This window comes from Physeter macrocephalus, chromosome 19, assembly GCF_002837175.3.
Source record: "Physeter macrocephalus isolate SW-GA chromosome 19, ASM283717v5, whole genome shotgun sequence".
NCBI classification, from domain to species: domain Eukaryota; kingdom Metazoa; phylum Chordata; class Mammalia; order Artiodactyla; family Physeteridae; genus Physeter; species Physeter macrocephalus.
In genome coordinates, this window is record NC_041232.1 from 46,129,902 (window position 1) to 46,142,780 (window position 12,879).

Consider the following 12,879-nt stretch of genomic DNA (forward strand, 5'->3'; position numbering starts at 1 on the left):
TTCCAATGTAAATAATATCTAAACACTCAGGCACTGAAGAAGTTCTTCCTTAAATCCAGCATGGTTTCTCTTGCTAAAAAAAAATAAAAGCGGGTCCCTATCATCCTCATAATAACCTCATTTTCTACCTTCCATCTCTAAAAATTGAAGTCTCATGCGAAGAGTGACTGATGTTCTCACTATGGCATTCAAGTTGTACTCATCATAAAATCCACTCAGTCTGATGTGCCTCAGTGATTCTAATCCTGGCATGTTCCGAATCAACTGAAGGTTGCAGAAGCCCACCAAAGTTGCCCGTGAAGACTCCACCAAAGTGCTTACTTGCAGTCTTTTTGCCTCTAAGGACTCTACTGGTCTGGATTACAGCTGCAATCACTGATCTTAAATGCAAGACACAGAATAGGCTCGGTGCCTCAATGAGAACAGTCTGATATCCTCATTGCAGTTAACCTTGAGGAACTCAGAAGTAATGCTGTTGCCTCCAGTCTGTGCCTTTTGTTTCAATGTCAACACATAGAGATGGTAAATATTTTAGATAGCTTCATTTAAACTGCAATCTTTTAAATATCTTTAAATGATATCTCATAATATCCTCCTCCAAAAATGCAATCTCTGTCAAAATGGCATGTGTTTAATTTATAAGTGTTTATTCTATCCCATATATATTCATATCCCATATATAAAATAATAGCCCATATAGAAATATATATATATATATAAACATTTTTGAGCACTAAAATATGTGCCAAACATGGAACTGTGCTAGGTACTTTTGATGCCACATATTATTTAATCCTCACAACAATCTTATGAAATGGGATTATTCTCTTGATTTCAAATGTGAGGAAATCAAAGCTTAGAGAAGTTATATAAAGTGCCCTATTCCACAGAGCTGGGATGTGGGAGAGCTGGGACTTGAACAATATCTCTCTGGCTTTGGAGTGTAAGCAATACCACGAAGGTTGTTTTTATATTTTTTAAAATGTGGAAAAATAAAGAGAAGCAGTTCTTAAAATATATTTCAGGGCACCTATCAAAAGTTTCACATATCACTTGTTTTTGAAATTCAAATGTTCCTTCAAGATATCAATGCTGATATTCTAATGTATTTTACTATGCTTTGACCATAGTGAACACATATACTCAGTATGACTATTTTTTTGTGTTATATTCCATTTTACCCCTTTAGTTCATACACAGATATATATATATATATTTTTTCTTTTTTTTCATCTCTGTAACAAAGGACCAAAAAACAAGCTGGTAAAAAGTACATATTGCTCTCTTATCCAAACGTCCTGATAAGGGCATGTTGCCCTTCCCCAAGAAATAAGGTTTTAATACAGTACATTTAGCAACCAGGCAGTTGCCCTTATACTCAAAAGCATTGTTTTGCTTCATTAAATGTGGAGAAAACAAGGATAGCAATAACTCATTTAACATTTTTCTACGTGTGTCATTCTCAACCTACTAGTTGAGTATTAATTAATTTCCACAACACTCCATGGTTTAGGATTAACATTTTACATATGGTTAAGTGGGGAAAATGAAATACTGTGAAGTTAAATTTTGCACTGAAAGTCTACAGAAGACATGGCATCACAAGCAGCACAAGAAAGAACAAGAATTCAGGAGTTCTTACTACTGCTTTATTCTAATACATGCACAGTGTAAGTTAAAACTTTCCTTTCCACTTCTTTTTAATTTTGCCCACGTTATAGATATACTTAGGTCACTAAACTAGGTGTCCATGGTCACTCATTTTTCAACTTGACTGATAAGTAACTGTGCTTTTTTAAGCTAAAACTACTCAGTTGCTAACCTCAGATTTCTCACTGAATAAATGAACTAGTTGGCAGGGTGTTATATAAGATCATTTTCACCTAAAATTCCATGATACAATGAAGCCACAGTTTCAGTTAAACATAAATGGATAGAACTCCTCTTCATGAAGCCTGTGCAAAAAGGATCAGGGTGAGTATTTCAAGAATTAAGCTCAGGCAGGAGACTCATTTGCTCTAAAAATCTGCCCAATTCCAATTTCCTTGCTCAGAATCAATGCATAAAAGCAAGATCCTCCTGGACCTAGGCCAGAGCTGAGGTTTGTTGAGACTGCAACACGAAACTTTCGTTTGAGAAAAAATATGGACAGCCTGATTGTGTGGGCAAATGGCAGTTTATGTTCATTAACTGTCAACTCTCCTTGTTCAATGAATTTGATCCTTACATAATTTACTCACACAGGCCCAATAATTTACGATTTTATCACTACCATCCTTCCTTCTCTTCTGATTTTAATATGTAATTCCTTTACATCCATCACCCCAGTTACTGTATCTTTCCTTTATCTGACCTCAGCACTCTGAGTAAAAAACTTATCTGAACACAGATTTCTTTTCCACATTTGATTATCCCTTTTAACATCTTGATTTTCTTCCCAAAATGTAGAATAAGCTAGTGCTCTTAAGTTTAACAATAATTTCTTCTCCTTGCAAAGCCTCTGTGTGATAAACAGAAAGTACCTTTAACTTTTTTTGTGAAAAACAAAGTTCCTTTTAGTTTTGTTATACACTGGGGGTGGGGGAAGGGAGGAGGAGACCTTTTCCTGAGTAAAGAATGAATGGGCCAATTAATTGATAAAAATTATCCAATCTAGAGACTCCCCTTATGGCACAGTGGTTGAGGGTCCACCTGCCAATGCAGGGGACACAGGTTCAAGCCCTGCTCCAGGACGATCTCACATACCACAGAGCAACGAAGCCTGTGCACCACAACTACTGAGCCTGTGCTCTAGAGCCCACGAGCCACAACTACTGAGCCCGTGTGCCACAACTACTGAAGCCTGCGTGCCCAGAGCTTGTGTTCTCCAACAAGAGAAGCCCCCGCTCGCCGCAACGAGAGAAAGCCCAGGTGCAGCAATGAAGACCCAATGCAGCCAAAAATAAACAAATAAAATAAATTTTTAAAAAAATTATCCAATCTGAAGAAGAGAAAGAAAAATGAACAAAAAAGAACAGATCCTCAAGGAATTGTAGGAAAAAATCAATCAGTCCAACACATGTGAAGTTGAGGTTCTGGAAGAAGAGAATGAAATTTGGAGTGAAAAATAACAGAATAACAGCCAAAAAAATTTCAAAATTTGATGAAAAACATCAATTCACACATCCAAGAAGCTCAACAAATCTCATACAATTAAAATAAAAACAGAACTATGTCTGGGAACATCATAGCCAAACTGCTGAAAACCAGTTGAAGAGGAAATCTTTAAAGCAGCCAGATAACAAAAGGACACATTACATATAGGGGACATGGATATGAATAACTGCTACATTTCCCATCAGGAACAATATAGGCCAGGACATAATAGAAAAATATCTTTAAAATATAGGCAAGAAAGAAGGAAGGAAGGGAGAGGAGAGAGAAACATTAAAAAAATAAATTTGATTTCATCAAAGTCAAAACATTCTGCATGCCTCAAAAAGATATTACAATTTGAAATGACAAGGAAGAGAGTGGGAGAAAACAGGTACATATCCAACAAATGACTTATATCTGGAATGTGCGGAGAAAATTTACAACTTCCTATATAGGAAGACAACCCAATAAAGAATGGGCATAAGACTTGGAATCTTCCAAAAGACACTACACAAATGATTAATAAGCATGTAAAAAGATGCTCAGCTTCATTAATCATCAGAAAAATGCAAATTTAATTAACAGTGCAGTACAACTTCACAATCACTAGAATGCCTAAAATTTAAAAGACTGGCAAAGCCAATATTAGTGAGGATATAGAACAACTATAACTCATATATTGCTGACTTTTGGAAAATAATTTGGCAATTTCTTATAAAAGTTAAGCATACACTTATCATATGACTCAGCATTCCACTTCTATGTATTTACCCAAGATAAATAAAAATCCATCTATAAAAAGACTTGTGTGTAAATATTCATAACAGTTTTATTTATAATAGCCCCAAATTAGAAAATCCCAAATTTCCATCAATGATTGAATAGATAAACTATACAGCACTCATGCAAGGGAATACTACTGAGTAATAAAATGAACAACTACTAATATATTCAACAACATGGATGAATCTCACAGACCTCTTTCTGACTCTGAAAGAAACTGGACACAAAAGAGCACAAATGGAATGATTCCACTTATTTAAAATTTTAAAATGTTAAAACTAAAATCATATCAGTGGATATGAGGGGTAGAGTGAAGAGACAATGACCACAAAGAACATGAATGAACTTTCTGAAAAGAGTATCTATATCCTGTTTAAGATGGTGGTTAAATGGATGTATACATTTGTCAAAAGTCATTGAACTGTATACTTAAAATGAGTAGATTTTATTATACTTAAATTTTACCTCAACAAATTTGTTTGATTAAAAAGACCACCAGCCATTCCCTAGTGACAGAATTCAATAACCTTGTACCACTCTCCTTCTCTTTTAACTCATTATACAGAATATAGTAGAAAACATTTCTTTGAAATGTTCTTCTTTAATAGCTTTCTTTTACTTCCTCATTGCCTATTTCTCCTCATATTCCTTAATCATGACTACTTGGTAAGAAATCATCTTTCCCCTTTATATTCTCTCCCTTAGTCATCTCCTCCGAGTGCTTGACTCCTAAGTAAAATCTTTAGACTTAACTTTACACTGAACTCCTTGCCAAATGTATTCCAAAACTTGTCCTTCCTAGAGCCCAAGCCTAGCACTGAATGTAGGGAAGGGAAGGATGGACTTGTTAGATCCTATGCAGTATGGGAGGAAGAGAATTAAAATTAGAATGTACTCTTTGAGAAGCTGATATACCACAAACAAGGAAATAAATTCATGACATCAGTAAACTAAAATGCCAAAGTCAGAAAGGCTACAGAGGAAAATGAGCACATTTGTATGATCAGATATAGAGCTGGAAAAGATTAAGGAGATGTACAGAGGGAGGTGGCAGGGTGGCAGGGATCTGATACATTTCAAGCAGTGAGCATGGTGCCTGGCACAGAGTCGATAATCAGGAACTATTTGGCAAATAAAAGAATGATGAGAGAGTAAAGACATACCAAGATGAAAATTTCGGTTTCAGGTCCATCCCCAATATATTTGGTATTAAACATTTGGACTTTGTCAAGGACACCAAGCCAGAGGTAGTCTTAAAAGGACCAAACCCATTCGCAAAGCCAGTATTTCTAAAACTAAACTCATCTTCATTCCATTCAACCTCCTTTCCTTTCTTACTTCTCTGTTCCCATTATCAAAGTTTGCAACAGTTAAACCATTGTTGAATCCCGCTTTTCAAGTTCCTGTAACAATATACCCAGTCGGTTTACCAAATCTTAACAATTCCTTTGTAATCTCTTTAATTCCTATCTTTATATCCGTTTATCATTCATAGATCAAACTCTTATTACCTTAAGCACAAACCATAATAAGATAATCATTTTTATAATAATTAATAAACAGAAACCTCAATTAGAGTCAGGAGGCCAGCAGGGGGAGCTCTCACACCCTGCGATGATAACAGAGCCCAACAAGAAGAAGAAGGACTCCTCTTCCTTCCTGGCAAGGACTCAGCCAATGAAAAGCCATGGGCTCTTTGTTTACTATAGACCTCCCAACTTCCTTTTCCCTTATATAAAAGAGTTCTCCTTCTCTTGCCTTGGGGAAACTTGCACATGGCTCACACACCCCAAATCGGCTGATCCCAAATAAACCTATCTTTTCTGGAGAACTATCCAGCAGCTTATTTGTTTAGGTGAATAGTGTCCATATTTCCTTTTGTAACCAAATAATTCTGCATAGTGCACTCAGACTCATACTTTGAAGCAAAGAATTTGGTAACATAATATCTCCAATCAAATCTATACAGGACCAGAGAATGAGCAATAATGAAGTTCACACTTTTGAGCCTGAAATTCCAAATGCTTCTTGACTGCCCCTCAGTTATTTCTAGCTTTATTTTAACCAATTATCTTTAAATTTCTGAATCTTTTCTATGCTGTAGTCAAAGTAATCTATTTTTTCTGTATTTTGTGTTATTTCATCACATTATTTGACTCATTCTGTGTTTCTTGCTTAATTTCCCTCCTCACGTTTCTTTTCATATACAAATACATCCTTCAAGATTCAGTTCAAATCTGTCCTTATCCATTAACAATCCTCTTAATTCTTAGAGGCCATACAAACTGGTGTTACTCGAAACACTAAAGATTCTTGTCCACAGTATTCATTTGTCATTCACTACTGTGATACTGTGATTTAGAATAAGCAATACATATTTGGTCTTCATCTTTCTAGCACAGTTCCTAAAACCCTTGTAATTTCCTAACTGATGAGAGGGATGAAAGTGTCCTTTCTTATGTTAATGAGGTCACTTTTGGACCCCACCTAAGGATGGGGACTCAGGAGAACCAATCTTGTGATTACAGAGTTGGAACTTTCAGTCCCGCCCTCGACCTCTGGGGAGGGGAGGGGGGCTGGAGGGTGCATCAATAGCCAATGGCCAATGATTTAATCAATCTTGCCCATGTAACGTAGACTCCATAAAAACTCAAAAGGACAGGGATCGGAGAGCTTCTGGGCTGGTGAACACATGAAGATTTGGGGAGACCGGCACACTTCGAGAGGACATGTAAGCTCTGTGCCCTTCCTCCATATCTCACCTTACGCATCTCTTCCATCTGCTGTTGCTGAGTTATATCCTTTTATAATAAACCAGTGATCTACTAAGTAAAATGTTTCTCTGAGTTCTGTGAGCCACTCTAGCAGATTAGTCAAACCCAAGGCAGGGAGGGGTGTAACTGGAACCACCAATCTATAGTGGTTGGTCAGAAGCACAGGTGACAAACTGGGCTTTTGACTGGCATCTGAAGTGGGGCAAGGGGTAGACTTGTAGGACTAAGCCCTTAACCTATGGGATCTGACACTATCACTGGGTAGCTGATGTTAGAATTGAGCTGAATTGTAGGACACGCAGCTGGTGTCTAAGAATGGCTTAGTGGTGGGGAAACCCCATGGTCACACACTGGAATTGGCTGCAGAACCTTTTAAATACTTTGTGTCATCTTTGTTGTTACTCTATACAACCATCCATTTCTATTGTGTTGTACTAATTGGTGTATAATTATATTTTATTTGGCTTGCAAGATTATACATTCCATATAAGAATCATTTCTTAAATATCTCTGCACCCTAATAGCACATGTATATTCCAGTGTTTTGAATTAATTGGTTAATAAATCAATAATTTGATATTTTAAAAAATTTGTCTAAAGCTAACTATGGCCCATAACTAACTTTGGGCAATAAACTCTAAGCCAGAACATTAAAATTCTATTCAAGATTTCTATTGAACAGAAATAGATAAATAATCAGAAGGGTAACTTACCCCAATTTTATCCTGTCAAACTAACAACCTGCAGAGCAGAGATTTACCAAAATTTAGATTAAATATTTTGATAAATATGGAGTTCTCTACCAGAATGATCTGAGAAGAAACAGATATGAAACTCTATACATAAAATGTATACATTTCATCATCTCTTTCTACTTCTTACAACATAAGATACCAGAAACACTTTCTGAGCTAATGTTTCATGGATTTTCAATGAACAATTTTTAATTCTGGATTTCACACGCCAAAAACATTAGTCCTTATTCTTTTTCTTCTAAGAAACATTTCCTCAATGAACTAGAAAGCTTCTAGCACTTGCCAGTCCTGGCATGAAGGATAAAGAAAATGTTTATTTTAAAAATTCATACAGGGCTTCCCTGGTGGCGCAGTGGTTGAGAGTCCGCCTGCCGATGCAGGGGACACGGGTTCATGCCCCGGTCCAGGAAGATCCCACATGCCGTGGAGCGGCTGGACCCGTGAGCCATGGCCGCTGAGCCTGCGCGTCCGGAGCCTGTGCTCCGCAACGGGAGAGGCTGCAACAGTGAGAGGCCCGCGTACCGCAAAAAAAAAAAAAAATTCATACATTTCTGAAATTGTAAACAATTCTTATGAACCAAATTTTAATTAACAATATACCATTAATAAAATTTATTAAAATATTATATTCTAATATTATATATAATTACTCTGTTAACTATTAATGATATTTACAGTGTATTTCTTAATAAAAATTTAACACTGACATCACAAACTAATGAGTGAATATAAATATAGCTTATATAGGTTACTATACAATTTAGATTCAGTCCTCACCTTCAGTATTTGTCATTTTATTTTCATGAATAATCTCAACAGCTTCCTTAGGGGCACCAAATAAAACCAAAGCTTGTGATGTGGCATTGTCTTTTTAAAAGAAAACAAAAATTTCAGTGAACAGTTAATATTCATTTTTAAAATAAGCAAAATAATGTACAAAACTATGTTGTGAAAGTGCTGTCCTTGAAAAAGCAACTAAAATATACATATTAAACAAAACCCACAATAGAATATCTTTAGATGTTTTCCGTGTTTTTCATTTGGCTTAACTCTCACAAGAAGGTATTCAAAATAGCATGCAGCTATTAAAAGCAGAGAGATCATCCAGAGTGACGTCACGAAAATGGTGGGGTAGGAGACACTAGACTCCATCCAACAAACTTCAACAATTAGACAGCTATCCACAAACAAAAATAGCTCTGGGAGAGCTCAAGAGTCCACTTAAAAAACTTCAACAACATAGTGGAACAACAACAACGACAGAGAATAACCACACAAAAAGGAAAGGAAGACAGCTTCATTTTGTCTGCATTATCCCACCCGCTAGGTCCACACTGCTCAGTGCCAAGAGGGAACTCTCTGGTCTGAAATAGTTCCTCTCACTAGGAAAGGGTGAGCAACCAGCTTCCTCACCCTTCTGGGGCACTGCACAAAGGACCATCTTTGGTTTCATCCCACCCAGAGATCAGCAAAGCTGAGAAGTATAAAGATGGCTTGGCACAAGGAAGAATGGCAGAGGCTACCAGTATCAGTCATGCAGCAGTAGTGATCATGCTTTACAGTGGCATGCTCTGCAGAGGACCTCAGCTTCTTTGCTGGCAAAGTTGTCCTTCAGAAATGAGGGAGAAAGAGTTTCCCAAACAAGAGCTGAGGGAGTTCATCAACATTTGACTTTCTTTACAAGAAATGCTGAAAGGAGTTTTTCAAGTTAAGAGAACACTAATTAGCAACACACAAACATGAAAATATAAAACATATCAGTAAAAGTAAGTATATATTCAAATATAGAATACTCCAGTACTACGGTGGTATATTAATCACTTAACCCTAGTATAAAAGTTAAAGGACAAAAGTACTAAAATAGCTATAACTACAATAATTTATTAATAGAGACCAAATATAAAAGATGTAAATTGTGACATCAAAAACACAAAATGTGGAGGGTGGGGTATAAAAGGGCAGAGATTTTGTATGTGATTGAAATTTAGTTGCTATCAGCTCCAAACAGACTGTTATATCTATAAAATGTTTCATTTAAGCCTTAAGGTAACCACAAAGCAAAAACCTATAGTATTACAGATATACAAAAGAAAAAAAGAAGGGAGTCAGAGTATACCGCTATGAAAAATCATCAATTCAATAAGGAAGACAGCAAGAGAGGAAGAAATGAACAAAGGAACTACAAACCAGGCAGAAAACAATCAACAAGTAGCCATTAGGAAATCCTTACCTATCAATAATCACTTTAAATGTAAATGAATTAAACTCTCCAATCAAAAGGCACAGAGTAGTTGAGCAAATTAAAAAAAAAAACAAAACAAGATTCAACCATATATATATATGCTATTACAAGAGACTCATTTCAGCTTTAAGGGCACATAGAGGCTCAAAGTGAAGGGATGAAAAAAGATATTCCATGCAAATGGAAACCAAAAGATATCAGAGGTAGCTGATCATATATATATATCTTATGACCTCATATATATTTACATCAGACAAAACAATCTCATTTACAATAGCATGAAAAGAACAAAATGCTTAGGAGTAAATTTCACCAAGGTACTGAAACATCTATATAACAAAAACTGTAAGATATTGATGAAAGAGATTGAAGAACACAAACAAATGGAAAGAGTTACTCTTCATGGATGAGAAGAGTAAATATTGTTAAAATGTCCATTCAGTTCAACTCTTATCAAAATTCCAACAGCATTTCTCACAGAAATTTTTTTTAAAATCCTAAAATTCATTTGGAACATCAAAAGACTCCTAATAGCCAAAGCAATCTTGACAAAGAAGAATAAAGCTAGAGGCATCACACTTCCTTATTTCAAACTGTGTTACAAAGCTATAACAGTCAAAACAATATGGTACTGGCATGAAAACAGACACATAGATCAGTGGAACAAAATACAGAATCCAGAAATAAACCCATGCATATACAATCAATTAATATTTGACAAGGGAGCCAAAACTACTCAATGAGGAAAGGATAATTTCTTCAATAAATGTTGCTGGGAAAGCTGGATATTCACATACAAAAGAATGAAACTGGACCCCTATCTTACATCACTCACAGAAATTAACTTGAAATGGATTAAAGACTTAAAAGTAAGACCTGAAATCATAAAATTCCTAAAAGAAAACACAGGGAAAAAGCTCCTTGACATTGTTCTTGTAAGGACATTTTGGCTATGACACCAAAAACACAACCAACTAAAACAAAAAACAACAAGTGGGACTACATCAAGCTAAAAAGCTTCTGTACAGGGACTTCCCTGGTGGTGCAGTGCTTAAGAATCCACCTGCCAATGCTGGGGACATGGGTTCTATCCCTGGTCTGAGAAGATCTCACATGCCACAGAGCAACTAAGCCCGTGTGACAAACTACTGAGCCCGCGTGCCACAACTACTGAGGCCCGCGCCCCTAGGGCCCGTGCTCCACAATGAGAAGCCACCGCAATGAGAAGCCCGCGCACCACAACAAAGAGTAGCTCCTGTTCAACGCAACTAGAGAAAGCCTGCACACAGCAATGAAGACCCAATGCAACCAAAATAAATGATAAATAAAAACTTTACAAATTAAATATAAATATAAATAAATAAAAAAGCTTCTGTACAGCAAAAGAAACAGTCAACGTAATGAAAAGGCAACCTATAGAATGGGAGAAAATATTTGCACACCATCTATCTGATAAGGGGTTAATATTCCAAAATACACAAGGAATTCATAAAATTCAACAGCAGTAAAACAAATAATCTGATTATAAAATGGGCAAAGGACCTGAGTAGCCATTTCTCCCATGAGTACTAACCAAGAGAACAAAAAACAAAGACAGTACTCCAAGTACTAAAACCAAGAATGAAAGAAGGGTATTACTATATTACAGAGTGGTTTATAAGGGAATACTATAAACAAGATTCTACCAATAAATTAGATAACCTGGATGAAATGAACAAACTCTTAGAAAGCCACAAGCTATCAAAATTGACTCAAGAAAAAACAGAAAATCTAAACAGAACTATAACAAGTAAAGAAATTAAATCAGTAATAAAAAATCCCCCACAAAGAAAAGGCTTTGGCCAAATGGCTTCACTGGTGAATATCACCAAATATTTAAAGAATGCCTCACTGATGCTTCTTTAACTTTGCCAAAAATTATACAGAAGAGGAGAGAACACTTGCCAACTCATTCTATGAGCCCCATATTATCCTGACAGCAAAACCAGACAAAATATTATAAGAAAATAAAATTATACACAAAATATTTCCTTATGCACATGGATCCTCAAAAATACTACCAAACCAAATCTGGTGGCATATAAAAAGAATTATACATCATGTCCAAGTGAGATGTATTCCAGAAATGTTTCAACATATGAAAATCAATCAATGCAATACTAACCACACATTTCAATAGATGCAGAAAAAGTGTTTGACAAAATTCAATCCCACTCATGATAAAAACACTCATCAAAATAGGAATAGTAGGAAACTTCCTTCACAAAGGTGAAAAATCCACAGCTAACATCAGATATTACAGGAAAGAATGAAGTTTTTCCCCTAAGATCAGGAAAAAGATAATCATAGCTACACTTTGCCCCTTCTATTCAATACTGTTCTGAAGATTGGAGCCAGTCATTAGGCAAGAAAATTAAATAAAAGGCATCGAAAATACAATTTAATAAAGGCATCAAAAAGAATACAATATTTAGGAATAAAATTAACAAAAGAAGTGCAAGACTTGTTTGGTTAAACAAGTTTCACTAGAATCTACAAAACTGTTGAAAAAATTAAATACCTAAATAAAGAGAAAAATATCCTCTGTTAGTGGATTCTAAGACAATTTTGTTAAGACACCAAAACTCTTCAAATTGATCTATAGGTTCAATGCAATTTCTATCAAATTCCAGCAGCTTTTTGTTGTTGTTGTTTTTCAGAAATTCTCAAATTGACCCTAAAAATAACATGGAAATGCCAGGGACCCAGATTAGCTGAAATAATATTGAAAAAGAAGAGCAAAGTTGGAGGAATCATACTTCCTGATTTCAAAAATTATTACAAATCTAAATAATCAAGACGGTGTGGTACTGGCACAAGGACAAACATGTAGATCAATGAAATAGAAGTGAGATTCCTGATATAAACCCATATTTAAGGTCAGTTGAATTTTACAAGGGTGCAAAGACTAGTCAATGAGAAAAGAATAGTCTTTTTATCAACAGATAGTACTGAATATATGAATGTAAAAGAATGAATTTTGATTCCTACCTCAAACCATGTACAAAAATTAACTCATAATGGATCATAAACTTAAATGCAAGAGCTAAAACTATAAAACTCTTATAAGAAAATGAAGGGGTAAATATGACATCAAAGGAACAAGCAATTTTAAAAATTAAATTGGCTTCATGAAAATAAAAATTTTTGT

The 12,879-nt window shown here is 35.5% G+C and overlaps 1 protein-coding gene across 1 annotated transcript in view; it reads right to left on the bottom strand.

Annotated features, from left to right (window-relative positions):
- CCDC178 (coiled-coil domain containing 178) overlaps window positions 1–8,888 on the bottom strand; it is a 379,522-nt gene extending 370,634 nt beyond the window's left edge. Inside the window, exons 1-2 of the mRNA XM_024120576.1 lie at window positions 8,768–8,888; window positions 8,225–8,314 (exon numbers count right to left, since the gene is read on the bottom strand). Of these exons, the coding sequence (XP_023976344.1) occupies window positions 8,225–8,314; window positions 8,768–8,888 (211 nt within the window). The remainder of the gene's footprint in view (window positions 1–8,224; window positions 8,315–8,767) is intronic.
- Window positions 8,889–12,879: the final 3,991 nt, after the last annotated feature.